The 27936-nt window shown below is 47.3% G+C and overlaps 1 protein-coding gene across 3 annotated transcripts in view; it reads left to right on the top strand.

Moving 5' to 3' along the window:
- LOC119973930 (ATR interacting protein) overlaps window positions 1-27936 on the top strand; it is a 59924-nt gene that overhangs the window by 5430 nt on the left and 26558 nt on the right. For all 3 annotated transcript variants that reach the window (XM_038812587.1, XM_038812585.1, XM_038812586.1), the window contains 8 exons: window positions 6195-6647; window positions 11167-11249; window positions 12622-12792; window positions 14066-14181; window positions 20823-20986; window positions 22500-22607; window positions 24005-24106; window positions 25742-25868. In XM_038812587.1, coding sequence (XP_038668515.1) covers window positions 6195-6647; window positions 11167-11249; window positions 12622-12792; window positions 14066-14181; window positions 20823-20986; window positions 22500-22607; window positions 24005-24106; window positions 25742-25868 — 1324 coding nt within the window. The remainder of the gene's footprint in view (window positions 1-6194; window positions 6648-11166; window positions 11250-12621; window positions 12793-14065; window positions 14182-20822; window positions 20987-22499; window positions 22608-24004; window positions 24107-25741; window positions 25869-27936) is intronic.

Here is a 27936-nt window from a genome sequence, read left to right as displayed (position 1 = left end):
CCCTCAATTTACTGATGCCCACCCTTTGCCACCCCCTAAATCCCCCATCATTGTTCCCCGGGATGAACCGATGATTTCCACCCAATGGAGCCTCGATCGAGCCCCCTGTTTCCCCCCTATGCCGTCTCCACTGTCCCCAGATTCTTAGGGTCGCCGCCACCACCGGGCTCGTGGTATACCTCTTAGGAGAGAGCGGCAATGGCGGTTGCCAAGGCACCCAGGCTCGCACCTCTACATGACGCCATCTCCATTCTTTTCCACGCCCCACGGCCCCCCCCCCCCCCAAAATCATCATCACCTATTTACGCACCATTGACACATTGGCCGCCCAATAGTACCCCAAAAGGTTGGGCAGCGCCAGCCCGCCTCTATCCCTCCCTCGCTCCAGGAAAACCCTCTTCACTCTCGGAGTCCCATGTGCCCACACGAAGCTCAAAATACCGCTAGTCACTCTCCTAAAGAAGGCCCTGGGGATGAAGATGGGCAGGCACTGAAAGAGGAACAAGAACCTCGGAAGCACCGTCATTTTGATGGACTGCACCCTCCCCGCCAACGACAATGGCAGCATGTCCCACCTCTTGAACTCCTCCTCCATCTGATCCACAAGCCTGGTGAAATTATGCTTGTGAAGAGTCCCCCAGTCCCTGGCCACCTGCACCCCCAGGCACCTAAAACTCTCCCCTGCCCTCCTAAGCGGGAGCCTACCAATTCCTTCCTCCTGGTGTCCAGGGTGCACCACAAACACCTCGCTCTTGCCTAAATTTAGTTTATAGCCTGAAAAGGTCCCAAACTCAGCTAGCAGCTCCATCACCCCCGGCATCCCTCCCACCGGGTCCGCCACATACAGTAACAGGTCATCGGCATACAACGACACCCTATGTTCCTCCCCACCTCGCACCAAACCTCTCCACCTCCCTGAATCCCTCAACGCCATTGCCAACGGCTCGATTGCCAATGCAAACAACAAGGGTGACAGGGGGCAACCCTGCCTGGTCCCTCGGTAAAGCCGAAGGTACTCTGACCTCCTCCCATTCGTGGCCACGCACGCCACCGGGGCCTCATATAGCAGCCTCACCCATCTAATAAACCCTTCACCAAATCCAAACCTCCCCAACACATCCCATAAGTACCCCCACTCCACTCTATCGAAGGCCTTCTCTGCATCCAGCGCCACCACTATCTCAGCCTCCCCCTCAATCGCCGGCATCATGATGACATTCAACAATCTCCGCACATTCGTGTTCAGCTGCCTTCCCTTCACAAACCCTGTCTGGTCCTCGTGTACAACCCCTGGCACACAGTCCTCTATACTGGTGGCCAGGATTTTTGCCAGCACCTTGGCATCCACATTGAGGAGAGATATGGGCCTGTATGAACCACACTGCTGGGGGTCCTTGTCCCTCTTTAAGATTAACAAAATCAGTGCCCGTGACATCGTCGGGGGCAAAGTCCCCCCTTCCCACGCTTCATTAAGTGTCCGCACCAGCAAGGGGCCCACAAACTTTTTATAAAATTCCACCGGGAACCCATCCGGCCCCGGCGCCTTCCCTGACTGCATCTGCCCGATCCCCTTAACTAGCTCCTCCAGCTCAATCAGCGCCCCCAACCCCTCCACCTGCTCCTCCTGCACCTTCGGGAAAGAAAGCCCGTCGAGGAACCTCTCCATTCCCCTCCTCTCCACCGTTGGCTCCGACCGGTACAGTTCCCCGTAAAAGTCCTTGAAGACCTCATTCACCTCTACCCCCTTCCGCACCACATTCCCACTCTTGTCTCTCACTCCAGCAATTTCCCTAGCCGCATCCCGCTTGCGGAGCTGATGAGCCAGCATCCTATTCGCCTTTTCACCATGTTCGTACACTGCCCCTTGTGCCTTCCTCCACTGTGCCTCTGCCTTTCTAGTGGTCAGCAAATCAAATTTAGCCTGTAGGCTGCGCCTCTCCCCCGACAGTCCCTCCTCTGGTGCCTCTGCGTACCTCCTGTCTACCTCCAGCATCTTTCCCACCAGTCTATCCCTCTCACTCCTCTCGCTCCTCTCCCGGTGTGCCCGGATGGATATCAGCTCCCCACGAATCACTGCCTTCAGGGCTTCCCAGACCATCCCCACCTGGACCTCCCCCATATCGTTCACCTTGAGGTACCCCTCAATACTTGCCCGGACCCTCCTACACCTCTTACCTCCTACCTCTTCCGCCAACAACCCCACATCCAACCGCCACAACAGGCGCTGGTCCCGCACTTCCCCCATCTCCAACTCTATCCAATGCGGAGCGTGGTCGGAGATTGCAATGGCCGAATATTCGGCCTCCTCCACTCTCGGAATCAGTCCCCTACTCACCACGAAGAAGTCTATACGAGAATAGACCCTATGTACGTGGGAGAAGAAAGAGTACTCCCGTGCCCTCGGCCTCACAAACCTCCATGGACTCACTCCGCCCATCTGGTCCATAAACCCTCTCAGTACCTTGGCCTCCTACCTGTCCTAGAGCTGGACCGATCCAGTGAAGGATCCAACACCGTATTGAAGTCCCCCCCCATAATCAGACCTCCCGCCTCTAGATCCGGGACCCGTCCCAGCATACGCCTCATAAAGCCCGCATCGTCCAAATTTGGGGCATACACACTAGCAAGTACCACCTTCTCTCCCTGTAGCCTGCCCCTAACCATAACATACCTACCCCCTTTATCCGCCACCACCTCAGATGCCTCAAACAACACATTTTTCCCCACCAGAATCGCCACTCCCCGGTTCTTCACATCCAACCCAGAGTGGAAAACCTGCCCCACCCACCCCTTCCTCAGACGGACCTGGTCCGCCACCTTCAGCATTGCCACATCTGCCTTTAGCCCCCTCAGATGAGCAAATACCCTCGACCACTTCACCGGCCCATTCAATCCTCTCGCATTCCAGGTGACCAACCGGATCAGAGGGTGTCCCGCCCCCCTCCCCCGTCGACTAGCCATAGCCCGTCGACTGCCCGCCCCAGGCCAGCACCCCCTGCCCGACCCAGTCCCCACAGCGACCCCACCTCACCTCATCCCCCGGCCCCTCCAGCTCCTTCCTGACCCTGCCAGCAGCCCGGTATTCCCCTTGTGGGTCAGCTAACGTCTGCTGACCCCGGAAACTCCTGCCAAAAACCCGACCCCTCCCAAAGTGGGATCATCCCCCATCCTATCCCTCCTCCAGGCACCACTCCAGCGCGGGGAAGGACCAGTTAAGGCCCTGCCCCCCCCCCGTCATCGTCTCCACCCCTCAGCCCCGCAACGCGGGAAACCAGAGGAAAGCCCGCGCTTTCGCACTGCCCCACCACACCCTTCTGACGCAGCTCCCAAATACCAGCCCCACTCCATACCCCCAACCCGATATAGAATACAACAAACCCCCCCTCAACCCTCCCCGCAAGATACAAAACTCAAACAATGCCCCACAACAAGAAACAGAACAACACCCCAATAAATAACCATATCAAAAGTACAGAGAAAGAGAACACAGCAACAGCAGAAACCAGCAGTAAAGTATTACCACCGACCCCGCAACCCCCAACCCCTAGTTCGAGTCCAGTTTCTCCGTCCGCACGAAGGCCCACGCCTCCTCCGGGGAATCAAAATAATAGTGCCGGTCCAAATAAGTTACCCACAGGCGCGCAGGCTACAACATTCTGAACTTTATCTTCTTCTTGTAGAGCACCTCTTTCGTCCGATTAAACCCGGACCGCCGCTTATCCACCTCCGCACTCCAATCCTGGTAGATCCGTACTACCCCATTCTCCCAGTTGCTGCTCTTCACCTTCTTGGCCCAGCGCAGCACACACTCCAGATCACTGAACCGGTGGAACCTCACCAGCACCGCACACGGGGGTTCATTCTCCTTAGGCCTCCTGGCCAGTACCCTGTGGGCTCCCTCCAGCTCCAGGGGCAGATGGAAAGATCCGGCCCCCACTAGCGAGTTCAGCATCGTAGCCACGTAGGTTGTCAGATCCGACCCCTCCAGCCCCTCCGCAAGGCCCAAGATCCTCAGATTTTTCCGCCTCATGCGGTGATCAAGCTCCTCGAAGTGGTCTTGCCACTTCTTGTGGAGTGCCTCGTGCCCCTCCACCTTATTCACGAAGACCACGGCCTCCTCCTCTCGTTCAGTGGCCTGCGTCTGGAACGCCTTGATGGCAGCACCCTGGGTCGTCTGAATCTCCGAGAGCCTTTTGTTCGTTTCCTGCAGAGAGCTCAGTACCTCAGCCTTGAAATCTGCAAAACAGCGCAGGAGAGCAGCTTGCTGCTCCTGGGCCCACTGCTTCCACTCCTCTGGTGCTCCGCCGGCCGCTATCTTGGATTCCTTCCCCCGTTTTTTCTGGGGAGCTGCTGCCGTTTTTTCCCCCTTTCCACTCCCGAGTTCAAGTCGTGAAATGCGGAGAAAGTCGATCAGCACACCTTCTCCCATCGGGAGACGTCAAAAAAATTCCGTTTTGGGCTCTAAAAAGAGCCGAAAAGTCCGTTTGAAACAGGAGCTCCCAAATGTGCAGCTTCCTACGTCATCGCCGCCACCGGAACCGCAACACATTCATTTTAACCACATGCACCCGACCTGCCAGTGGCAGAGGGAGACCATCCCACCTCACCAGGTCTGCTTTCACTCTCCCCACCAAACTAGTGATGCTGTATCTGCGAAGCCTTCCCCACTCCCGGGCAACCTGCACCCCCAAATACCTAAAGTGAGTCCCTGCCCTATGGAATGGCAGCCCCACCACCCCTGCCCCCACCCCCGGTTGAGACACCACAAAATACTCACTCTTGTCCAAGTTCAGCTTGTACCCAGAGAAAGACCCAAATACCTGCAGCAACTCCAATATTGCTCCTATTGACACACTCGGCTCCGACACATACAGCAGCAAGTCGTCGGCATACATGGACACCCTATGCTCTATCCCCCCCCTCACTATTCCTTTCCATGTTCCCGAACTTCTTAATGCGATGGCCAATGGCTCAATCGCAAACAGCAGGGGGGGGGGACATAGGACATCCCTGCCTCGTCCCACGGTGGAGAGAGAAGTATCTCAAACTGATATTGAACTGAATATTATTTTAAGTGTGAGTAATGTTGAACTGCATTATGTCTTGTTACGGGCAGCATGGTGGCGCAGTGGTTAGCACTGCTGCCTCACGGCGCCGAGGTCCCGGTTCAATACCGGTCCTGAGTTACTGTCCGTGTGGAGTTTGCACATTCTCCCTGTGTTTGCGTGGGTTTTGCCCCCACGACCCAAAGATGTGCAGGGTAGATGGATTGGCCACGCTAAATTGCCCCTTAATTGGAAAAAATGTATTGGGTACAAAAAAATGTAATGTCTTGTTAGATGCATCCCATTTAAGAAGCAATGTGCCATGGTTGTAGCTCGAGGATGCCCCGGAGAGACATATTTAAAGTATTTAAGATTCATAAGAGATAAAGTTAAGCTAGATATGTTGAAAATTGCTACAAACTTTAGATGCAGACTCCATGGATTCAAACTTAGATGAGTAGAAGTGCATACCCTTGAGATATGCAGAGCGTTGCTCCTCACTGTAACCTCCATCAATTCTATCATCCATCAAGATCTCTTTGCTTCTCCAATTCTGGCCTCTTGTATATTCCGGATTTTAATTATCGCACCATTGATTATTGTGCCTACAGCCACTAAATTTCTAAATTCTGGAATTGTATCTAAATTTCTCTACCCATCTCTCCCCCCTCAGGACTTTCTTCAAAAGGTTGTGCCACCTATTTCGCCATCTCCTTATGTGACTAAATGTTTTATTTTATTGGATAACACCCTTGCAAAGCAACTTGAAACCTTTTTACGATGTAAAAGGTGCTGTACAAATGCAAATTGATGGTAGTGGTGAATGTATGGAATGGACTGCCTCGTGTGGTAGGAAGGAGCAAATTATTTATGAAATATTTGTTTTAGGCTCTGATCAGATTCAGATCGTCTTTTGGAGTCCTTTGCTTTTCTATATTCTTACAATTGCCCATGTTGGACAAATATTGCTGATTCTTTTATCTGGATTAAATCATTTTTGTTGTAAAGGTGTTCAATTTTGGATTAGGACAGTCTTCTCTGTATAGGTGTTTGCTTTCTGTCAGTTTGTCTTTTGAAAAACATGGGACGGGTTAATTAAAAGATGAATATTGTTCATAAATGTTTTATTATCTGTTGGCTGTCCCGCAGGATCAAATACTGGAGCAATGTCCACAAGTGCTCTTTTTATGAACTCAGCAAAGAAACGAAACGGCTCTATTATTTATAGCATGGAAAGGTTGCCACCAGAAATTCCAGTTTCAAGGATTTCAGGATTTTCAAACCGAGGAAAAAAGAACATAAACCATGACTGTGAAGGGTTTCCACCAAACAAACGCCACAAAGCAGAACAAGCCACAAGAACAAATGAAGATCCTTTTGGAGATAATGAAGATTTCACTGCTGATGATTTGGAGGAATTGGATATTCTAGCCTCACAAGTTTTAAGTCAGGATGTGAAGCCTGTGCCCAATGCTGTGAAAGCACCTGTGAGCAATATTAAAAAGAAAGAATCATCAGTACTGAAAATTGACACACAGACAAAAGTTTCTGCTGTGTCAACTGAATCATTAAGCAATGTAAATGCAGTAAAGGAACTTCATGGTAATGTGCAGGTTTTTAATTCCAGCATTTATAATATTGAATTCATAGCTGATAATTCATAAATATTCTTTTCTTGGATTTCTCTTCTCGTTTGCCATGTTATAGTGAATTGAGCACCAGTTCAAAATGGAGATTATTTATATGTGAACTTTTGGTTTGTTTTGTCATGCCATTTGACTGGGGAAGGTGGGAAGGTGGGAGGGTGTGGAGCAGGGGAGAGAGTGGTGGGTAGGTATCATAGCTGAAATTGATGTCCTCGCCATTCACATGCGCATAATCATCAGTACCTGTTTGCATAATCAACTAAGATGTGCTAAGGATAATTTTTGTGACCGTGTTGCTGAGGATTGAGTTAAGGTTACTAATATTAATGGGGGAGTGAATCTGGAACCTGCACGGTCTCCATGACCTGTTTAATCTCTGCATAATCTTGCTCCTGTTAACTTTGTAAAATAAGTTCATTTTTTAACAGGATCCAAGTCGGTTGGTGAAACAGGGAGTTTATTGACTTGTCCTGTCTTACAGCTTTCCTCCCACACAACCCAGTGTTCCAGCTATTTTCTATTTATATGATTCATAACCATCACCTATTTCTCTCAACCTTAAACTAATTGACGTTAACAAACCTTAAAGATGTAATTGATAAAACAGTGACACATTTAAATGGGAACAGTAATGTATAAAAAATAACTAAAGTTGATTGCTGTGGTCATGAAATAACTAACATGCAATAACTCTTTTAATTGGCATTACTTTTTCTTACACCTGTACAGAGTCGAAATGAAACACGGCAGTAATGTATATGTAGCGCTCCTCATAGAAACACATTTTGACCATTTACTAGGAAAAGGAATGGATATGAAAAGGATGTGAAAGGCCATGCAGGGAGGAGACTAAAGCTATAGTTGGAAAAAAAAAGGCAGTTTGAATGCAGGGGAGGTATAAAGGCATTGTGGTTTGGAAAATGATTTCCAGAAGCCAAGGCTGAAAGGTTGACCATCCGTGTTGCTGTGTGCAGTAATGGTAATTCAGAATCTGAAGAATGGAGGATAAAGATGTATCCCAGTAGAGTGAAGTAGATGGTGGTGGATTTTGAGAACTGGATCAGTGGTCCTGAAATCAATTCAATGCAGCATGTGAATGCAGTGATCAAGGCATGGATAAGGAATCTCAGCAGCAGTGGGTGAAAGATTGGACGGAGGACATGAGCAAAGGCAAACTAGGATCTATTGGATGTGGAGTAGAAAGATTAATTTCGGAGTGTGGTTGTGCACCATACGGGGAAATTGTGAATTCTCAACTTGAGTATATAATTGCTGATGAGAGCTGAATGAGATGGCTTAAGATTTCTTGAACAATTTTCAACTCATCAGATCTTAATGTTGGATTGGATTGGATTGGATTTGTTTATTTTCATGTGTACCAAGGTACAGTGAAAAGTATTTTTCTGCAAGCAGCTCAACAGATCATTCAGTACATGGGAAGAAAAGGGAATTAAACAAAATTCAAGAAAATACATGAGAATACATAATAGGGCAACACAAGATATACAATGTAACTACATAAGCATTGGCATCGGTTGAAGCATACAGGGTGTAGTGTTAATGAGGTCAGTCAATAAGAGGGTCATTTAGGAGTCTGGTGTCAGTGGGGAAGAAGCTGTTTTTGAGTCTGCTCGTGCGTGTTCTCAGACTTTTGTATCTCCTGCCCGATGGAAGAAGTTGGAAAAGTGAGTAAGCCGGGTGGGAGGGATCCTTGATTATGCTGCCTGCTTTCCCCCGGCAGCGGGAGGTGTAGATGGAGTCCATGGATGGGAGGCAGGTTCGTGTGATGGACTGGGCGGTATTCACGACTCTCTGAAGTTCCTTGCGGTCCTGGGCCGAGCAGTTGCCATATCAGGCTGTGATGTAGCCCGATAGGATGCTTTCTATAGTGCATCTGTAAAAGTTGGTAAGGGTTAATGTGGACATGCCGAATTTCCTTCGTTTCCTGAGGAAGTATAGGCGCTGTTGTGCTTTCTTGGCGATAGCGTCGACGTGAGTGGACCAGGACAGATTTTTGGTGATGTGCACCGCTAGGAATTTGAAACTGCTAACCATCTCCACCTCGGCCCCGTTGATGCTGACAGGGGTGTGTACAGTACTTTGCTTCCTGAAGTCGGTGACCAACTCTTTAGTTTTGCTGGCATTGAGGGAGAGATTGTTGTCGTTACACCACTCCACTAGGTTCTCTATCTCCCTCCTGTATTCGGACTCATCGTTATTCGAGATCCGGAGAAGCAACTTGATCATATGCCAACAGTTTGTGAACAGTGGCATTACAAAAGTAGGGTTGGTGCAGGGCTCTGTCTTTTACAGTGACCAATGAAGCAAAATTCCATTTTTATTATAAAAACAGCTGGAAAAACTCCGGTCTGGCACCGTCTGTGGAAAGCAAATCAGAGTTAATGTTTCGAGTCCATGTGACTCTCCGTTCGAGCTCAAATAGGGAGAAATGTGATAAATTCTTCAAGAGGGGGAGGGGGGGGGGGGGGGGGGCATGTCGAGCGTTTTGAGCAAAGTAGAAAGTCTGAGATAGAAGGGAAGGAGGCGAGATTTGACAAAGATCATATGTTCTCAAGGCAAAGGGAGTGTTAGTATAGTGTTAAAAGACTAAAGAAGCTGCTGATGCTGACATGAAGGTAAGATAGCAGAATATGTTAATTGTGGAACAAGGGTCAGTGAGGACAAGGGGAACTCATGGTTCTGGGAGGGAGGGGAAGGGGTGTGGGAGATGGGTTGGACATGGCTGAGTGTTCTGTCAACCACAGAAAAAAAGGAAGACATGTTAGAAGCACCATTTTGGGAGGTAGCATCATCACAACAAAGTCAGAGAAGCTGGGAGAATGGGATGGAGTTCATGCAGGAAGCGGGTTGTGAGACGTAGTAATCGAGGTAGTTAGTCAATGGGCTTGTAATTAATATTGGCAGTCAGTCTGTCACAGAAATGGAGATAGACCTGGCATTATCAGCTTTTATTTCTGATTCCCAACATCTGCAGTATTTTGCTTTCATTCCGTATTTATTATCTGGAATTCCAAGATTTTACCAGTATTTGTAGTATTCTATTCAGAATTTGTTTATAGCTAGGGCCATTTTTTAAAACATTGAACTGGATAGTCCTCTTGATTCTTACCAGTATCTGTGAATTGCAGGATTCTGTTCATTTAGTGTGAAAACTGAAAATCGAGGCTATTATGCATATGTGTAAGACTTCCCCATGTCATACATTTTGATAGAGTTCTGGAACAAGCAACGCAAAATAAATATTTCTGGAACAAATTTTTACAAAAAAATCATCAAGAAGTTATAAATAAGCACCCAATATGCTGCCATCCTTTAAACTCTAAGCAAAAACCTCAGGCGAACACCTTCCCTATCAATTCAGCAGTGACTCTATTAAACTCTTTGACTAGCAACTGACCAACCTGCCCTCAATGCAAAATGAGTGCCCTTTTTGGAAAACATTTTATACATCTTTCCCAAGAGTGAGCATGGACATCATACGTACAGGACTGTGTGTCTTATAAAGGTGGTTCTTAATAGAAAATGTCATTGGATTGGGTTGGATTTGTTTATTGTCACGTGTACCGAGGTACAGTGAAAAGTATTTTTCTGCGAGCAGCTCAAACAGATCATTTAGTACATGAAAATAAAATAAAAGGAAAATACAAATAGGGCATTACAAGATACATAATGTAAATACGTAGACACTGGCATCGGGTGAAGCATACAGGGGTGTAGTATTAATCGGGTCAGTCCATAACAGGGTCATTTAGGAGTCTCGTAACAGCGGGGAAGAAGCTGTTTTTGAATCTGTTTGTGCGTTCTCAGACTTTTGTATCTCCTGCCCGATGGAAGAAGTCCTTCATCTAAAACCATGGAGTAAAAGCCCACTCTCTTGCTCAGTCCCGAATCATTATGTAGTGGTTGGGTGTTGTTTTCAGATCCTCTCGATCACCTTCTCGGGCATGGGAATTTCTTGTACCATTTACAGTCTCAGCAGTTCACTCCTGCCTAAGGGCTAGAAAATGTTTAACAGTTATTGGCAGAATATGCGAAAGGGAAAAGGATGTTAAAAGTGTAAATGGATAAATTTAGAAGTGAGTTTATGATAGAGAGAAAACAAATCAGGGTAGAGAAAAGGAGGTGTGCGGATTAGAAAAGCAAATGGAAAACAATAGGGAGGAAGAGACCAGTCAGAGAAAATTTGAGCAGAAAGTATGGGAAAGAGAAATGGGACAATGAAGATGTGAAGAGAGGGGAAAATATGTGGGATGCGGGAGGTGAGGAGAGTTGTTGAGAAAGAGACAGCATTTTTGGTTTCTATGGAATCCTGAGCAAGAGATGGAAAAAATATTGTATGCATACGTTGTGCACATAACAGAAAACAATACACAAAAGATATAGTGTGGTTATGCAAGATTGGGGATGAGCATCTCAACTTTGTAAATTCAATTTCCTATTCCCTTTTTACACAGGGAATGGTCTCATTCAAAGTAACAATACTGATTCATTTGGATTTGAAGTTCTTCAAGAACAACATGAGAAGCTGAGGCAACAGGTGGTGTATATGTACTTTTTCTGCTAAAAGGGTTGTTACTGAATCAAACAATGGTCGTGGGTTTGGAAAGTGCTGCCTAGAACCTTGATGAGTTCCTGCAGTGCATCTTGTAGGTGGTACGTGTGGCTGCCACTGTTCATTGGTGGTGGAGGGGTTGAATGTTTGTGGGCTGCTTTGTCCTGGATGATACAAGCTTCTTGCGTGTTGCTGGAGCCGCACTCATCCAGGCAAGTGAAGAGTATTACACTCCTTGTGCCTTGTACGTGGTGGACAGGTGTTGGCAAGTCAGAACATGAGTTATCCACTGCAGCATTTTGACCTTCTGTGGTAGCCACAATATTTATATGGCTGGAGGGTCAGTTAGCTCAGTTGGCTAGATGGCTGGTTCATGATGTGGAGTGACACCAACAGCGCGGGTTCAATTCCCCTACTGGCTGATGTTATTCATGAAGGTCCTGCCTTCTCAACTGCCCCTAGCTGAAGGAGTCGTGACCCTTGGGTTAAATCACACCAGAGAGAGAGTCAGCTCTCTCTCTCTCAAAAAGGGCAGCCTATGGTCCTCTACACTTGAGCAACTTCATATCATTTCATTTATATGGCTAGTCCAGTTCATTTGTGGTCAATGGTAACCCCCAGGATGTTGATTGTAGGGGATTCAGCGATGGTAATGCCATTGAATGTCAAGGGGCAATGGTTAGATCCTCTCTTGTAGCAGATGATCAGGGATAGAACTCTGGTGTTGAGATCAATGTGATCCACGTTGGCTGACCAGTCACTGGAGTCAACTGCACAACACACACACCACACACACACACACACACACACACACACACACACACACCCCCCCCAAAACCCCCAAATGAGTCTGTGTTGCTCTGCAACACACTGTTACAAGCATGTTGCAGCTATTGCTGGTGATGGCCAAGGCTCCAATTTATTTACATCACGTGTCTGACCAGGGATGTCTTCTGCCCGCCATTGCTGAATGTTGGGAGCATTTCTTTTTAATATAAACATATTATTGAGGTTTTTTTTGGCATTGTAACAGCAGCAATATAAACAATGTACATGAAAATATAAACATTGTACAAATACAACCTCCCTCCCCAACAGATCCCACCATTAATTAACCCCCTAATCTACGCTAACCTAACCCCCACCTCTCTGCTGACGATTAATTCTCCGTGAAGAAGCCGACGAACGGCTGCCACCTCCGGGCGAACCCTAACAGTGACCCTCTCAAGGCGAACTTCATTTTCTCCAAACAGAGAAAACTAGCCATGGCTAGGTAAATGCCATTACATGTTTGAGTTTATTCAGGATATTTGTCATGATACTCTGTATGCATTGAAAATTTGTTTTATTAATGCAGTTTAATGAACTACAAGAAGAAGTGCAGGTTAAAAATGGTGAAATCCGAGTTTTGCGAGATTCTTTACGGAGTGTGGAATCTGAATTTGATCAGCAGAAAAGACAGTATTTACTCAATGAAAGGGAGAAAACAGAAGCACAAAGCCAGAGAGAAAAGGAGCTCTCCCGAAAGGTATGAGACCAGTAAGAACACGGCACAACAGGATTAGTTTCTCATTAATCTTATGTAACCTCTATTCCGGAATACAGCCCACCAAGCCATCTCCTTCACAGGTCCACACTGTTTAAGATTCTGTAGTCAGTTCCTGACACCTGTCCTGTGTCAGTCCTATTCTATAACTTCTGATAATGGGTGCAGTAGAATGATTTTAGCTTGCTCTTGTCTATGGGAAAGTGCCTATCCTTCATTCATTGCTTGCCTCGAACTGCTTGTTGGAATTTAGAACTTGCATCGAGTTGTATTGTGTCTGCAACACAGAAACAGGCCATTTGGCCCAATGGTACATGCTGGCATTTATATTCCACACAATCCTCCGCCCCTCTTCATTCAACCCTATCAACATTAAAGCTTGTGTAAGGAATTACATGATCCATTCTTTTCCATCATTACTGCCGTGTGTTGCTTCATTGCTGCCATAAGATAATATTTTTTTAGTTAAGTATTGAAACATAAAAGCACTGAAACATAAACATGATTTCCAGTGCCTAATTTTCCCTTTGTCTCTTGAATGCACTTTATGATGTGGTGAAGGCACAGGTGCAAACCAAGGCATTGAAAATCGACAGGTTACTTGACCATGGAAGCCATCAAGGTTGAGTCATAAATTGTTTTCACCCACTTGTAGGTAGACATAATAATAATCTTTATTAGTGTCACAAGTAGGCTTACATGAACACTGCAATGAAGTTACTATGGAAATCCCTAGTGGCCACATTACACCGCCTGTTCTGAGGGAGAATTCAGAATGTCCAATTCCCCTAACAAGCGCGTGTTTCAGGATTTGTAAGAGGAAACCGGAGTACCCAGAGGAAACCCACGCAGGCACAGGGAGAACATGCAGACTCAGCACAGACTGACCCAAGCTGGGAATCGAACCCGGGTCCCTGCCGCTGTGAAGCAACAGTGCTAACCACTGTGCTACCGTGCTGCCCATATGCACCCTCAGGATACTAGAAGGGGAGTCCTACCTTTTTATCCCTCCTCCCCAATTCAGCTTGATTTTAATTCTCGAGCCCAGGGATTTTTGAAGCACTCTGATCCATTTTGAGATTGGCTAGCTCGGCAGGAAAGGTTTTTTGCTACTTAGGTTTTACAAAGACAAGCTTTTGTCTAAAGCCCATGACATCATCAATGTTTTCAAATTGATTCACTACACATTGATTTTAACTTACTCTTGTCTCGGGAAAATATATTTTAGCTAACTTTGTGTTTTTGTGAACTTCAGGTACAGTCACTGCAGTCTGAACTGCAATTTAAAGAAGCAGAGATGAATGAGCTGCGTTCAAAACTTAAAAACTGTGAAAGAATGGCCAAGTCTCTTCCGAGTGTTGCTAAAATCAGGTACGTGAGAGTAGCTAAGTGTGAGAGTAGCTAAGTGTATGTCCTAAATTTAGCTATTCAAGGAACATTAAAAAAATAATAATTTGTATTCAAATTTTCACAAAATATCAATAACAAAAAATATCAGGAAAAGAAAGAACAACCCCCCCCCCAATGTATACAAAAAGAAAAATAAATTAACGCCCGTCATTAATGAAGAACAAATATACACATCCCTTCAGCCCAAAACAAAAAAAACATCCCCGCCTCCCCCCGGGTTGCTGCTGCTGCTGGCCTTTTTCTACCGTTCTGCCAGGATATCTAGGAATGGTTGCCACCTCTTGAAGAACCCCTGCACTGACCCCCTGAGGACAAATTTCACCCTCTTCAATTTAATAAACCCTGCCATATCATTGATCCAGGCCTCCACGCTTGGGGGTCTCTCATCCCTCCACTGAAGAAGAATCCTCCACCGAGCTACTAGGGACGCAAAGGCCAGAATGCCGGCCTCTTTCGCCTCCTGCACTCCCGGCTCCTCTGCAACTCCAAATATTGCGAGCCCCCAGCCCGGTTTGACCCTGGATCCTACCACCCTCGACACCGTCCTTGCTACGCCCTTCCAAAATTCCCCCAGCGCTGGGCATGCCCAGAACATATGGGCATGGTTTGCTGGGCTCCCTGAGCACCTAATACACCTGTCCTCGTTCCCAAAAAACCGGCTCATCCTTGTCACGGTCATGTGAGCCCTATGCAGCACCTTAAACTGTATGAGGCTAAGCGTCGCACAAGAAGAGGAGGAGTTCACCCTTCCTAGGGTGTCCGCCCACATCACCACCTCAATCTCCTCACCCAGCTCCTCCTCCCATTTACCCGTCAGCTCCTCCACCGAGGCCTCGTCTACCTCCTGCATCACTTGGTACGTTGCCGAGATCCTCCCCTCTCCAACCCACACCCCCGAGAGCACCCTGTCCTGGACCCCACGCGGCGGCAACAGAGGGAACTCTGCCACCTGCCGCCTGACAAACGCCCTTACCTGCATGTACCTAAAGGTGTTCCCCAGGGGGTGCCCGAACTTCCCTTCCAACTCACCCAGGCTCGCAAATTTCCTGTCTACGAACAGGTCCCTCAGCCTCCTAACACCTGCCCTGTGCCAGCTCAGGAACCCGCCATCAATTCTCCCCGGGACAAACCGGTGGTTCCCCCGTATCGGGGATTCCATCGAGGCCCCCACTTCCCCCCTGTGCCGTCCCCATTGCCCTCAAATTTTGAGGGTAGCCGCCACCACCGGGCTCGTAGTATACCTCATTGGAGAGAGCGGCAGCGCGCCGTTACCAGCGCCTCCAGGCTCGTGCCCACACAGGACGCCATCATCATCCTCTTCCATGCTGCCCCTTTCCCGTCCATCACCCACTTGCGCACCATCGCTGCGTTGGCAGCCCAATAATGCCCACAGAGGTTGAGCAGCGCCAGCCCCCCCTATCCCTGCTCCGCTTCAGAAACACCCTTCTCACCCTCGGGGTCCCATGCGCCCGCACAAATCCCGTAATGCTCCTGTTAACCCGCCTGAAAAAGGCCTTTGGGATCAGGGTGGGGAGGCACTGGAACAGGAACCGAAATCTCGGGAGCACCGTCATCTTGACGGATTGCACCCTACCCGCCAGAGACAGCGGCAGCATATCCCACCTGTTAAACTCCTCCTCCTTTTGCTCCACCAGTCTCGTGAGATTAAGTTTATGCAAGGCCCCCCAGCTCCTGGCCACCTGGACCCCCAAGTACCTGAAGCTCCTCTCCGCCCTTCTTAGTGGGAGCCTACCGATTTCCCCCCCTCCTGGTCCCCCGGGTGTACAACGGACAGCTTGCTCTTCCCCAAGTTGAGCTTGTATCCTGAGAAATCCCCAAATTCCCTAAGAATCCTCATCACCTCCGGCATTCCCCCCACCGGGTCCGCCACATACAGCAATAGGTCGGCAGCGTAGAGGGACACTCGGTGTTCCTCCCCACCTCGCACCAGCCCCCTCCAGTTCCTCGACTCCCTCAATGCCATGGCCAGGGGTTCAATTGCCAGCGCAAAAAGCAGGGGGGACAAGGGACACCCCTGCCTCGTCCCTCGGTATAACCGGAAATACTCCGACCTCCTCCTATTCGTGGCCACGCTCGCCATCGGGGCCTCATATATAACAGCCTCACCCACTTGACAAACCCCTCCCCAAACCCAAACCCCTCTCACACCTCCCACAAGTACCCCCACTCAACCCTAGCAAAGGCCTTCTCCGCGTCCAATGCCACCACTATCTCCGCCTCCCCCTCCACCGCCGGCATCATTATAACATTCAAGAGCCTCCGTCTGTTAGTGTTCAGCTGCCTCCCCTTCATGAACCCCGTTTGATCCTCGTGGATAACTTGCGACACACAGTCCTCGTGGCTGAGATCTTTGCCAACAGCTTGGCGTCTACATTTAAGAGTGAGATCGGCCTGTATGACCCACACTGCAGGGGATCCGTGTCCCGCTTGAGGATCAAGGAGATCAGTGCCCAAGACATCGTCGGAGGCAGAGATTTAACAGGGATATAACAGCCTCGTTGAAGGTCCTAACCAACAGGGGGCCCAGCAGGTCTGCGTACATTTTATAAAATGCGACCGGGAACCCATCTGGCCCCGGCGCTTTCACCGACTGCATGCTCCCTATCCCTTTGACCAGCTCCTCCAGCTCAACCGGCGCCCCCAGTCCCTTCACCTGTCCCTCCTCCACCCTTGGGAATCTCAACCGGTCCAAGAAGCGCCCCATCCCCCCCTCCTCCACCGGGGGTTCGGATCGATACAGTTCCTCATAAAAGTCCCTGAAGACCCCATTAATGTCTACCCCCCTTCGCACCACATTCCCTCCCCTATCCTTAACTCCAGCTTACGAAGCTGGTGCGCCAGCATCCTGCTCGCCTTCTCCCCATATCCATACAGAGCTCCCTGTGCCTTCCTCCACTGAACTTCCGTCTTTCTGGTGGTCAACAAGTCAAACTCAGCCTGGAGACTACGCCGCTCCCTCAGCAATCCCTCCTCCAGAGCCTCCCCGTATCTCCTATCCACCCTCACCATCTCCCCCCACCAGTCTCTCCCTCTCTCTCTGCTCTCTCCTCTCCCTGTGGACTCGAATGGAGATTAACTCCCCCCTAACCACCGCCTTCAGTGCCTCCCAAACCGTCCCCACTCGGACCTCCCCATTGTCATTGGCCTCCAGGTACCTCTCGATACATCCTCGAACCCGTCCGCCCACTTCCTCGTCCGCCAGCAGCCCCACCTCCAAGCGCCAAAGCGGGCGCTGGTCCCTCTCCTCCCCCAGCTCGAGGTCCACCCAGTGCGGGGCATGGTCAGAAATGGTGATCGCCGAATACTCAGCATCCTGCACCCTCACAATCGGCGCCCTACTCATAACGAAAAAATCAATCCGGTAATAGGCCTTATGCACATGGGAGAAGTATAAAATTCACTGGCCCTCGGCCTTGCAAACCTCCATGGATCCACCCCTCCCATCTGGTCCATAAACCCCCTCAACACCTTAGCCGCCGCTGGCCTCCTCCCCGTCCTGGATCTGGATCGATCCAGTGCCGGGTCCAGCACTGTATTGAAATCCCCCCCCCATTATCATACCCCCCGCCTCCAAATCTGGAATCCGGCCCAACATGCGCCACATGAAACCCGCATCATCCCAATTTGGGGCGTATACGTTGACCAGCACCACCCGCTCCCCCTGCAGCTTACCGCTCACCATCACATACATCCCGCCACTGTCCGCCACCACATTCAACGCCTCGAACGATACCCTCTTCCCCACCAGGATCGCCACCCCCCGATTTTTTGCATCCAGCCCCAAATGAAACACCTGGCCTACCCATCCCTTCCTCAATCTAACCTTGCCACCTTCAGGTGTGTCTCCTGAAGCATGGCCACATCCGCCTTCAGCCCCTTCAGGTGCGCAAACTCGCGGGCCCGTTTGACCGGCCCATTCAGTCCCCTTACATTCCAGGTTATCAGCCGGATCAGGGGGCTACCTGCCCCCCTCCCCCGCCAACTAGCCATTACCCTTCCTCAGCCTGCCACGTGCCTGTGCCCCCCGCTCAGCCCGTTCCCCACGGCGGCAGACCCCTATCCCGACCCCCTCCTCATACTCCAGCTCCTTCTCGGCCATTCCAGCAGCAATCCGGTACCCAACCCCCCCCCAATTAGGACCCCCCCTAGCTACGTCGCTCCCCCCATTGTGCTCCCGCAAGTCAGCTGACTCCTGTTGACCCCGGCTACTCCCATTACTCCTTCGACCCCTCCCAGCGTGGGACTTCTCCTCCTCCCCAGTGTCCACCAGCAGGCTTTCCTCCTCCCCCTCCCGCTCTCAAGCGGGAAAAAGCCCGCGCTTCCCAGCTCCGGTCCCGCCCCTTTCAATCCTTAGCGCGGGAAAAAGACCGCGCTTCCCACTTCCCCTACAGCAGCTCCCTTTACCGGCCCGGTCCCCTTGCGGGGCCTCAGCCCCCCTCCACACCATCAGGCCCCCACACTGCAGGTCTGCCCCCCTCCTCGAGCCCATCCAACAAACCCAAGCAGAAAACAGTGCCCCACCCGCCCTAAAAACAACAAAGAACCAACATTAAACCGAGAACCCCCCTCAAAATATAACACAATATAACACAATTGCATGCAGAACCCCGCACCCAGCCCTCAGTTAGAGTCCAACTTCTCGGCCTGCACAAAGGCCCACGCCTCCTCGGGTGACTCAAAGTAAAAGTGCCGGTCCTTGTAGGTGACCCACAAACGCGCTGGCTGTAGGATGCCGAACTTCACTCCCTTCCTGTGCAGCGCCGCCTTCGTCCGATTGTACCCGGCCCTCTTCTTTGCCACCTCCGCACTCCAGTCCTGGTAGATCTGCACCACCGCATTCTCCTACTTGCTGCTCCGCTCCTTCTTGGCCCACCTGAGCACACACTCCCGGTCAGCAAACCGATGGAACTGCACCAGCACTGCCCGCGGCGGCTCATTCGGCTTGGGTCTTCTTGCCAATATTTAATGGGCCCCCTCCAGCTCCAGGGGCCCCTGCAAGGACCCAGCTCCCATCAGCGAATTTAACATGATGGCCACATAGGCCCATGTCTGACCCCTCCAGCCCTTCCGGAAAGGCCCAGGATCCGCAGATTTTTCCGCCTCGACCGGTTCTCCATCTCCTCGAACCTCTCCTGCCATTTTTTATGGAGCGCCTCGTGCATCTCCACCTTCACCGCGAGGCCTAAGGTCTCGTCCTCTCTTTCGGAGGCCTTTTGTCGAATCTCTCAAATCGCCACCCCCTGGGCCGTCTGGGTCTCCATCAGCTTATCAATTGAAGCCTTCAACGGCTCCAGCAGCTCCGCTTTAAGCTCCCTGAAGCAGCGCTGGAGAGTCTCCTGCTGCTCCTGCGCCCACTGCCTCCATGCCTCCTGGTCTCCGCCCGCCGCCATCTTGTGCTTCTGCTTTTGCGCTGCAACCACTTTCTTACTCGCCCCACTCCTGGTCCAGGCCATATACTGCCGGGGAAATGTTGCTGGCTCCTTCCCACGTCGGGAACCGTGGAAAAAGTGCCGCTGGGGGCCCTAAAAAGAGCCCAAAAGTCCGTTCCTGGCGGGATCTGCCGAACGTGCGACTTAGCTCCGCATAGCCGCAACCGGAAGTCCTATTCGAGGAACACTTGATAGTAAGAGAATTTTTACTAAAAGGAAAACTCAAAATCTTGTCTGTATTTATTTTGGTCACTCTATAAAGAAATTAGCTATCTTATAACATGTGCTCTAAACTTGTTTACTTTACATCCACAAATCCTGTGCAGTGGCAATGAATGTGGATTGAAATCAATGGTTAATTGGATTCCACCATTTTTACAGATTGGCTTGTCCAGTGAGAATGGTAAATAGAATGCTTTTGTTTCAAAAGCAGGAAAAATAGTTCTAGAATTATTGTTATTTAAATGTGGTTGTTTAGGGGTTTATATTCTGTGACATTTTATTATCTATGTAGAGTTTGGAAATCTTGATTTTTGCGCAAGAGATCAATTTGTATGTGATAATTGTAGCTCTAGGCTGGAGATGTGCCACTTCAGTCTGAGCCTGAAAATGGAAGTTTTAATGTTTTAAGGGCTGAAGAAAACAACATTCTATCTGGAAGACCAGTGTTTGGCATATAATCAGTGGCTGGTAGTTTGCCACCTTGTGGGGAAGTTTCCAACTCTCTCCCACCAGCTTGGCCAGGAACGTTTTATGTAAAAATCACTTTCACTCGTTCACTGTTCTTATTCATTCTTTTTGCGTTTCTCACTTGGGGCCAAGCGCTAAAAATTATACACTGTAACAAAATAGCAGTTGAGATTGCATGACCCATCAAAATGTTTCAGTACCCGAGGTTGGGAATCTCATAGGTTAAATTGTCCAGCCTAATTTTTAAAAAACATTTATCAGATGTCTTTGTGAAATTATTTATTGTATCTTCAAAATAAAGTTATACCTGTTACTTCTTATAGCTTAAGCTAAATGGTACCATAAATCTTGAATAGGTTATGGCGCGAAGTTCAAATTGTTCGCAATATTTCTATTCTATTAATCTCCAATGTATGTCTTAACATCTCCAATGTAGTTGTAAAAACACAAATGTCTCTTTAGCCCTAGGAAAATTTCATCTGGATCCTTAAAATCTGAGAGTAGTGCTTCCCCTCAGATTGCAGGGAATTATTTTCCTGATATAAAGGCATTTGCTGCAACGATGTCTCCTATACATTCTGTTTGTTCTGCTCCAGCAGCTAACGAGCTCTTGGTTGATAAGGAAGGTGATGCTGTTTTTTCACTTTACATTTGTGCATGTTGGATTGCTATGTTATGTGAAGTTGTAATTATTATGAATGTGTAGGTATTTTATGAATGTTTAAGATAGAGTTATGAAATTTCTCCATAAAGTGCAATTGGAACACTGATTTGTACGCTTCTATCTATGCAATTTTATATAGGCTTTATTCATGACATAGAGCTGTCTCACTTGTTTAATTGTCATGCTTATTTTTGTTCGAGCCTGTTTTAGTCGACCACAACTCTAAACACTCGGGTCCTTTCTCTTTGATTGCTTTAAGTTATTTAAACTGAGGGCAGCACGGTGGTGCAACGGTTAACACTGCTACCTCACGGCGCCGAGGTCCCAGGTTCAATCCCAGCTCTGGGTCACTGTCCTTGTGGAGTTTGCACATTCTCCCCATGTTTGCATGGGTTTCCCCCCACAACCCAAAGATATGCAGGGTAGGTAAATTGGCATTGCTAAATTGCCCCTTAATTGGAAAAAATGAATTGGGTACTTCAAATTTAAATAAAAAAGGTAATTAAACTAAAGGAATTGTTGGAATGCAGTTTGTAGCAGCAAAATTCATTTTCACGAACTAAATTCTCGAAAACGAAATGTGTCGTGATTCTAGTTGCGAGTAGTATTCACTTGATCCTAAAATGCTGATCTTGTCAGTGTTAGAAATCAGGTCAGTGAAATATTGCTTTTAAAATCGTATGTTCAGGCAAGATTTGAATGTCAAGTAACTGATGTGTGAGAAGTATCCTCAATAGTGTTAGAAACAATAGAGTCATCAAAATATAAAGAAACAAAAGAAAATTCTTCGTTAAAAAGCTTGCATTGCAGAAACTGAAATAAAAGAGTACTTTCCTGCTTGCTCTAGATCAGTGGTCTTGGAACTGCTCCAGAATGTGGAGCTGCAGCTGTAGATTACCGCAGTTTGCATATTGACCTTGTTTCCGTCATGGCTGTCTGTACAGAGTTAAATGTAATGGGCTAGCTGCCATGTCTGCCCTATACTTGACTCTGGCCACCTGCAGAAGAATATGACTTTTAAACATAGAGAACAGAGTTGAAAGCCTGGAAGTATGGATAATTGAATTGACATGCATTGCTGCACCCTTTATCAGGAGAGGGAGGACATTTGAGTTAGAGCATGGAATAGTTGAGGCAGGTTTATTGGTGGGTTGAGACAATGTGATTTGAACACTAGGATGAGAATTTGTTTGGAGGTGTAGGGAACTGGAATATAAGGTCCTTGAGCATGGACAATGAGCTGAGTGGGAGTTTAGTGTGGATTTGGAGATGGCTGCAGACTTTAGGGTAATCTGTAGTTTATGCAAGGTGTAGAAGATGGAGGCTATGTAGGAGAGCATTGAAATAGTTTGATCTAGAGAGGTAACAAAAGCCATTCGTTAAGTGTTTGTGTCAGATGGGATGAGGCAGGAGCAGAATTGGGTAATGTTATGGAACTTTAATTAATGTTCAAATTTTAACTCTTGCATTTACAGACACAAAGGATTTGAAAGAGTTACACATTGCCAGGAGGGAAATGCCAAAAAAAAGCCCCTCACTTAATTCCATTCAGGGGAAATTCTCACACAACAGACAATCTGAAGGTAAGCTATCATTATTTTTGATATATTTTTGAGGTATGCATGGATGTGACTTATCTAGGCCTCCTTGATTAGCCAATGTTCCTGTAGATAATGTGCTATTCATGCAGTTTCCATAACTTTGGTACAAGCTGGAAATATGCACTTGATATTTGATCTATAATCTCTTTTTATTTTCTATGTAGGTCCATGTTTACCTTCTCCAGTATTAATCCTGCATTTAAAGAGAAAATTGGAATCTGTAGTGAAGAAAGAATATTCTTTTGTAGTCCGATTTAGGTGGTGCTTGCTTTTAGCATGGCAAAATACAAGTAAAACTTCTGAATAGTGGGACAATTGCATTCTGATTAGGTTACTAGGCAAATGATTCTTTAAGAAGCTTTATGTAAATGCTTGGCAATTGCACACTACATTCAACAAATGGATATCAGGGGTAAAGTTATTGTACTTTTCAAGTTTCTTCAATTTCCTAGTGTTAGATGGAATTCCTACATGCCAGTCAGTTATTACTGTTTGGACTCCATAGGTTTCTGAAGCTGTGGAGAAATTGCCACCCTTTGGGGAACTGGAGTTACTCCAGTAGTTATTGAGGAAACCTCTAAAAATGCACACATTAGGTAGGTTCCTGAGATTATTTAGGTGGCAGCAATTATTCTTTGTAGATTGTAAAGGTGATATTTTATGAAGAATGTGAGAACTCTTTACAAGAATGTTGATTATTTAGTTTCTGGAAACTTATTTTCCTGTGTCTTTTGAAGATGAGTAAATATTCTGAAAATATTGTCTGCATACAGAGGGCCTCACTATGGATGGGACCCTAGAGTAACCTGGGAATTTAGGACAGGGGAGTAAATTACCAAAGTTGAGGGGGATGTTAATGTGAAATTCTGATGCACTCTTACAATTCCTTACATGAGGAGTTAATGATCCTTACCTTGCCATCAAATGAGTGTCCTAAGAATAGGCCACGGACTTCTTCATTGGACAAGTCCACTGAAATCTTCAGTTTGACCTCTGTTTCTTAGTGTCCATTCCCTCAAACTTTTCTTACCAAGGGCTGCATCCCTTCCCATTGTAACTGTTTTTCATCCATGCTTCTTGAGGTTTTAAATTATTGGTACTTGTGGATTATATGTATGCAATAAAACTAGCATAGGAGTGAAGTATTCTTTTTGTAGCTTCGCCACAGTGTTCAAACTTTTCTGGAGGTGGAGGAGGAAGTGTGAGGAGTAAAATGTACCTCGTTTTGTTGTTTTTTATTTGATTTGTGTTTTTGCATATCAAAGATCTTCTTCTCAAATGTTTGGTACAATTTACATCGTGGTTTAAGGTACAACTTTGACATTTAGTTCAGTTAATGTTATTTGATCAGACTTGGTGAATCTTTTGTTCCTTCTTAGGCTCTGTTGCGCATTCTATTTGTACTGGTGAGAGGGGGCAAGTAACCTGGTCCAAAACTGATCTTGAGATGGTTACAAGAAGTTGCAGAGGAATGGTCGATGGTGAGATTTCCTCAGATTTTCAAGGCCTTTGTATAATGTCTCCTGCTAAATAACATTTATTATTAATCTGGGGTAAGGGCAGCACGGTGGCACAGTGGTTAGCATTGCTGCCTACGGCACTGAGGACCCGGGTTCGAATCCCGGCCCTGGGTCACTGTCCATTAGGAGTTTGCACATTCTCCACGTGTATGCGTGGGTTTCACCCCCACAACTCAAAGATGTGCAGGTTAGGTGGATTGGCCACGCTAAATTGCCCCTTAATTGGAAAAAGTAATTGGGTACTTTAAATTTATATATTTTTTTAAAATTAATCTGGGGTAAAAAAAAAATTTTGAGTCTGAGAAACCCCACCACGTTGCTAACCCACACCCCTGACTTCGGGAGCTCTGAGTGTCTCCAACCTAGAAAGATCCGTCTCCGGACCACCAGGGAGACAAAGGCCAGGACATCAGTCTCTTTCGTCCCCTGGGCGCCCGGGTCTTCCAACACACCAAAGATCAGCACCTCTGGACTCGGCACCACCCTCACTTTTAAGACCTCTGACATGACGTCAGCAAACCCCTGCCAGAAACCTCTGAGCCTCGGATATGGCCAAAACATATGGACGTGGTTCGCAGGACACCCCGCACAGCACCCTCACCTATCCATCACCTCCTCAAAGAACCTGCTCATCCGGGCTACAATCATATGTACCCTGCGGACCACCTTCAACTGTATCAGGTGAGGGCATTGGTTAGCACTGTGACTACGGCGCTGTGGACTCTGGTTCGAATCCCAGCCCTGGGTCACTATCTGTGTGGAGTTTGCACATTCTCCCCGTGTCTGCGTGGGTTTTACTCCCACAACCCAAAGATGTGCAGGTAAGGTGGATTGACCACACTAAATTGCCCTTTAATTGGAAAAAAAATAATAATTGGAAACTCTAAATTTAAAAAAAAAACCTGTATCATGCTGAGCCTGACGCACAACGAAGCAGTATTACTTCTCCTAAGGGCCTCCAACCCCCCCCCCCCAACCAGCTCTTCTTCCCACTTTCTCTTCACCTCCCCAATCGGGGATCCCTCCCACTCCATCAGCTCCTTCTAGATCTCTGAGACCTTCCCTTCTCCTACTCCTGTTCTCGACACTCTTATTCTGTAGCCCCTGAGGCAGCAAATGTGGGAAGGTCGTTGTCATCATTGTTTCCTCATGATTCTCATTTTGTGATCTCAGCTGCCATTATAAGCCAGTCTTGTTTCTTAGATTTAGACCCTTCCATAGGTTTGGTCCTTTGGACTAACAATTGTTGATTTTGGGGATGCATGAGATAGGACGAAATAGAAAAGGCTGTTGCATTGTTTCACAGATTGTATATTTCTAGGTTGGTCTCCAGATTTCTCCATTGTTTCAAACTTTAGGCATATATGGACACTGGAATGCAAATCGGCCAATTTTGTAACCTATATCATTGGAATAAGTTTTGTTTCAAGGCAAGACCCAAAATGGTCGAAGGAACAGGTGCATCAATCGTTAAATTGCACAGATTAGAAATTGTTTAAGTTTGTAACTGAAAGCTGTCTTACATTTTGCTTATGCATTAGTTGTTGACATTAGGACCGCATGATGACTTTTTTTGTGCAATTTGTGCTTCTTAAGGTGCCTTATTGATGACCATATTGCTCAGCCAACCAGTTGGTCCTGGGACTTTAGGGTTGAACCACCTTCTCAACAGCAATTCGGAAAATGTTTCTGGCTTGGCCCAACAGCACAGTTGCCTTAGCAAGTAAGTATGACTTGTTGCAAGTGAGAGATGGAAATATAAATAAACTTCCACATCAGTATATGCTGAAACTAAACAGCCCTAAAATTACATCTTTTGAAAGAAAAATAACATTTTGGCAGTATTTTGTTGTTGGTGGATAGTGCAAGGAAACCTTGGTGAATAAATAAATGATCTTATTCACTTAATTCTAAAGTTGGAAAGGCTTTTTGAAATACTGTTTCAGCAGATTATTTTGCCAGACGATCACACTATTTTCCATCATAATACTGACTGCAAACAATCTGCATTGCTTATTGTCTCTACGGATAGATTGATGACATGAGGAAAATAGAATTGTGGCAGTTATCAGCTGTCTAAGAAGGCACATTGAAGAAAATGAAAATATGTAATTTGACTTTTCCCTAAAGAAGTTTATTTTCTTTTTGAAGTTGGTAAAGATGATTGCAGATTTTATCTTTTTAATTTTAGGTTCCTCTTGAATTCCAACAAGGTAGATAAGGTTTTCTTTTTAGTACTTAAGCTGCCTTGCTGAAGTTCAGTTCAGAAAATAACAGTCCCTTCTAGACAGTCGTTTGGTGCTTAAAGTACAGTCAGCCTGCAATGCTTTGAAAATCGAGCAAAATTTAAAACCTCCCATTGTCCTCCAAACGTATTTTATAATGAAGTCTTGCTATGTTTAGTTAGGCAAATGAGATAGGTTCCATACCTCGGAATTCTACTTCCAAATTCTCAGCATGAACAGCCTAAACCTTGAGACGCCATCCACACATTTTCTCTTGGCTCTATCTATAAAATCCAAGACTTGGATCCATAGAAAGAGGCCATTCAACCCATTGAGTCTGCTCCGACCCTCTGAAAGAGTACCCTACCGAGGCCCGCACCCGTCCCCTTCGCAAATCCCTGTTACCCCACCTAACCCGCACAACTTTGAACACTAAGGGGCAATTTTAGCATGGTTAATCCACCGAACATGCACATCTTTGGATTGTGGGAGGAAACTGGAGCACCCGGAGGAAGCCTCGAAGACACTGGGAGAACATGCAAATTCCACAGTCACTCAAGGCCAGAATTAAATCCAGGTCCCTGGTGCTGTGAAGCAGCAGTGCTAACCACTGAGCCACCGTACCGCCCCTTGACGTCCTTTTCCCCACTTGCAGTGCATCCCTTCAAATCCTGCACAGTTTATGTGTATAGATATGTATACTTTGAAATTCAAAAATGTATTTTAAGTGATGTTTCATTCACTCCTAAACTCTTTATATGAAAACCTTCTGTATATAATCATCAAATAACAACTACATTTCATGTCTTTATTGCTGCCATTTATTTTGCATCCATTATTTTTAACCAATATTCCTTTTTACTGAACAGCAGCTAAAGCATACTATTTTTTTTAAGGTAATTTTTATTCAAATTTTTCAACAACAAATTTTCTCCCAACAATGAAGTAAACAAGGTGGAGAAATAAACAGAAAGAGAAATCCACCCCCCCAGTACAAAGCAATAAATTAATAACTTAATAACAATACAAAAAAGAAGAAAATAGCAAACACCGTCGTAAAATCAAACCCCCTTAACAAACCCCAAACCCCCCCCCCGGGTTGCTGCTGAGATTGACCACCCTCTAACCTTCCGCCAGAAAATCGAGAAAGGGCTGCCACCGCCGGAAGAACCCTTGTACCGACCCCCTCAGGGCAAACTTAACCTTCTCCAGCCTGATGAACCCGGCCATGTCATTGATCCAGGCCTCCGGACTCCAGGGGGGCTTCGCGTCCCTGCACTGTAAGAGAATCCTACGCCGGGTTACTAGAGACGCAAAGGCCAGGGTACTGGCCTCTCTCGTCTCCTGCACTCCCGGCTCCGATGCTACCCCAAAGATCGCGAGCCCCCAGCCCGGCTCCACCCTGGACCCGACCACCTTGGACAAAGTCCCCGCCACCCCCTTCCAAAACCCCTCCAACACCGGATGCCCAGAACATGTGGGTGTGGTTCGCCGGGCCTCCCGAACACCTCCCACACCTGTCCTCTCCCCCAAAGAACCGGCTCATCCTGGCCCCAGTTATGTGCG

This window comes from Scyliorhinus canicula, chromosome 11, assembly GCF_902713615.1.
Source record: "Scyliorhinus canicula chromosome 11, sScyCan1.1, whole genome shotgun sequence".
NCBI lineage: Eukaryota > Metazoa > Chordata > Chondrichthyes > Carcharhiniformes > Scyliorhinidae > Scyliorhinus > Scyliorhinus canicula.
This window is presented reverse-complemented; position numbering and strand designations above follow the sequence as displayed.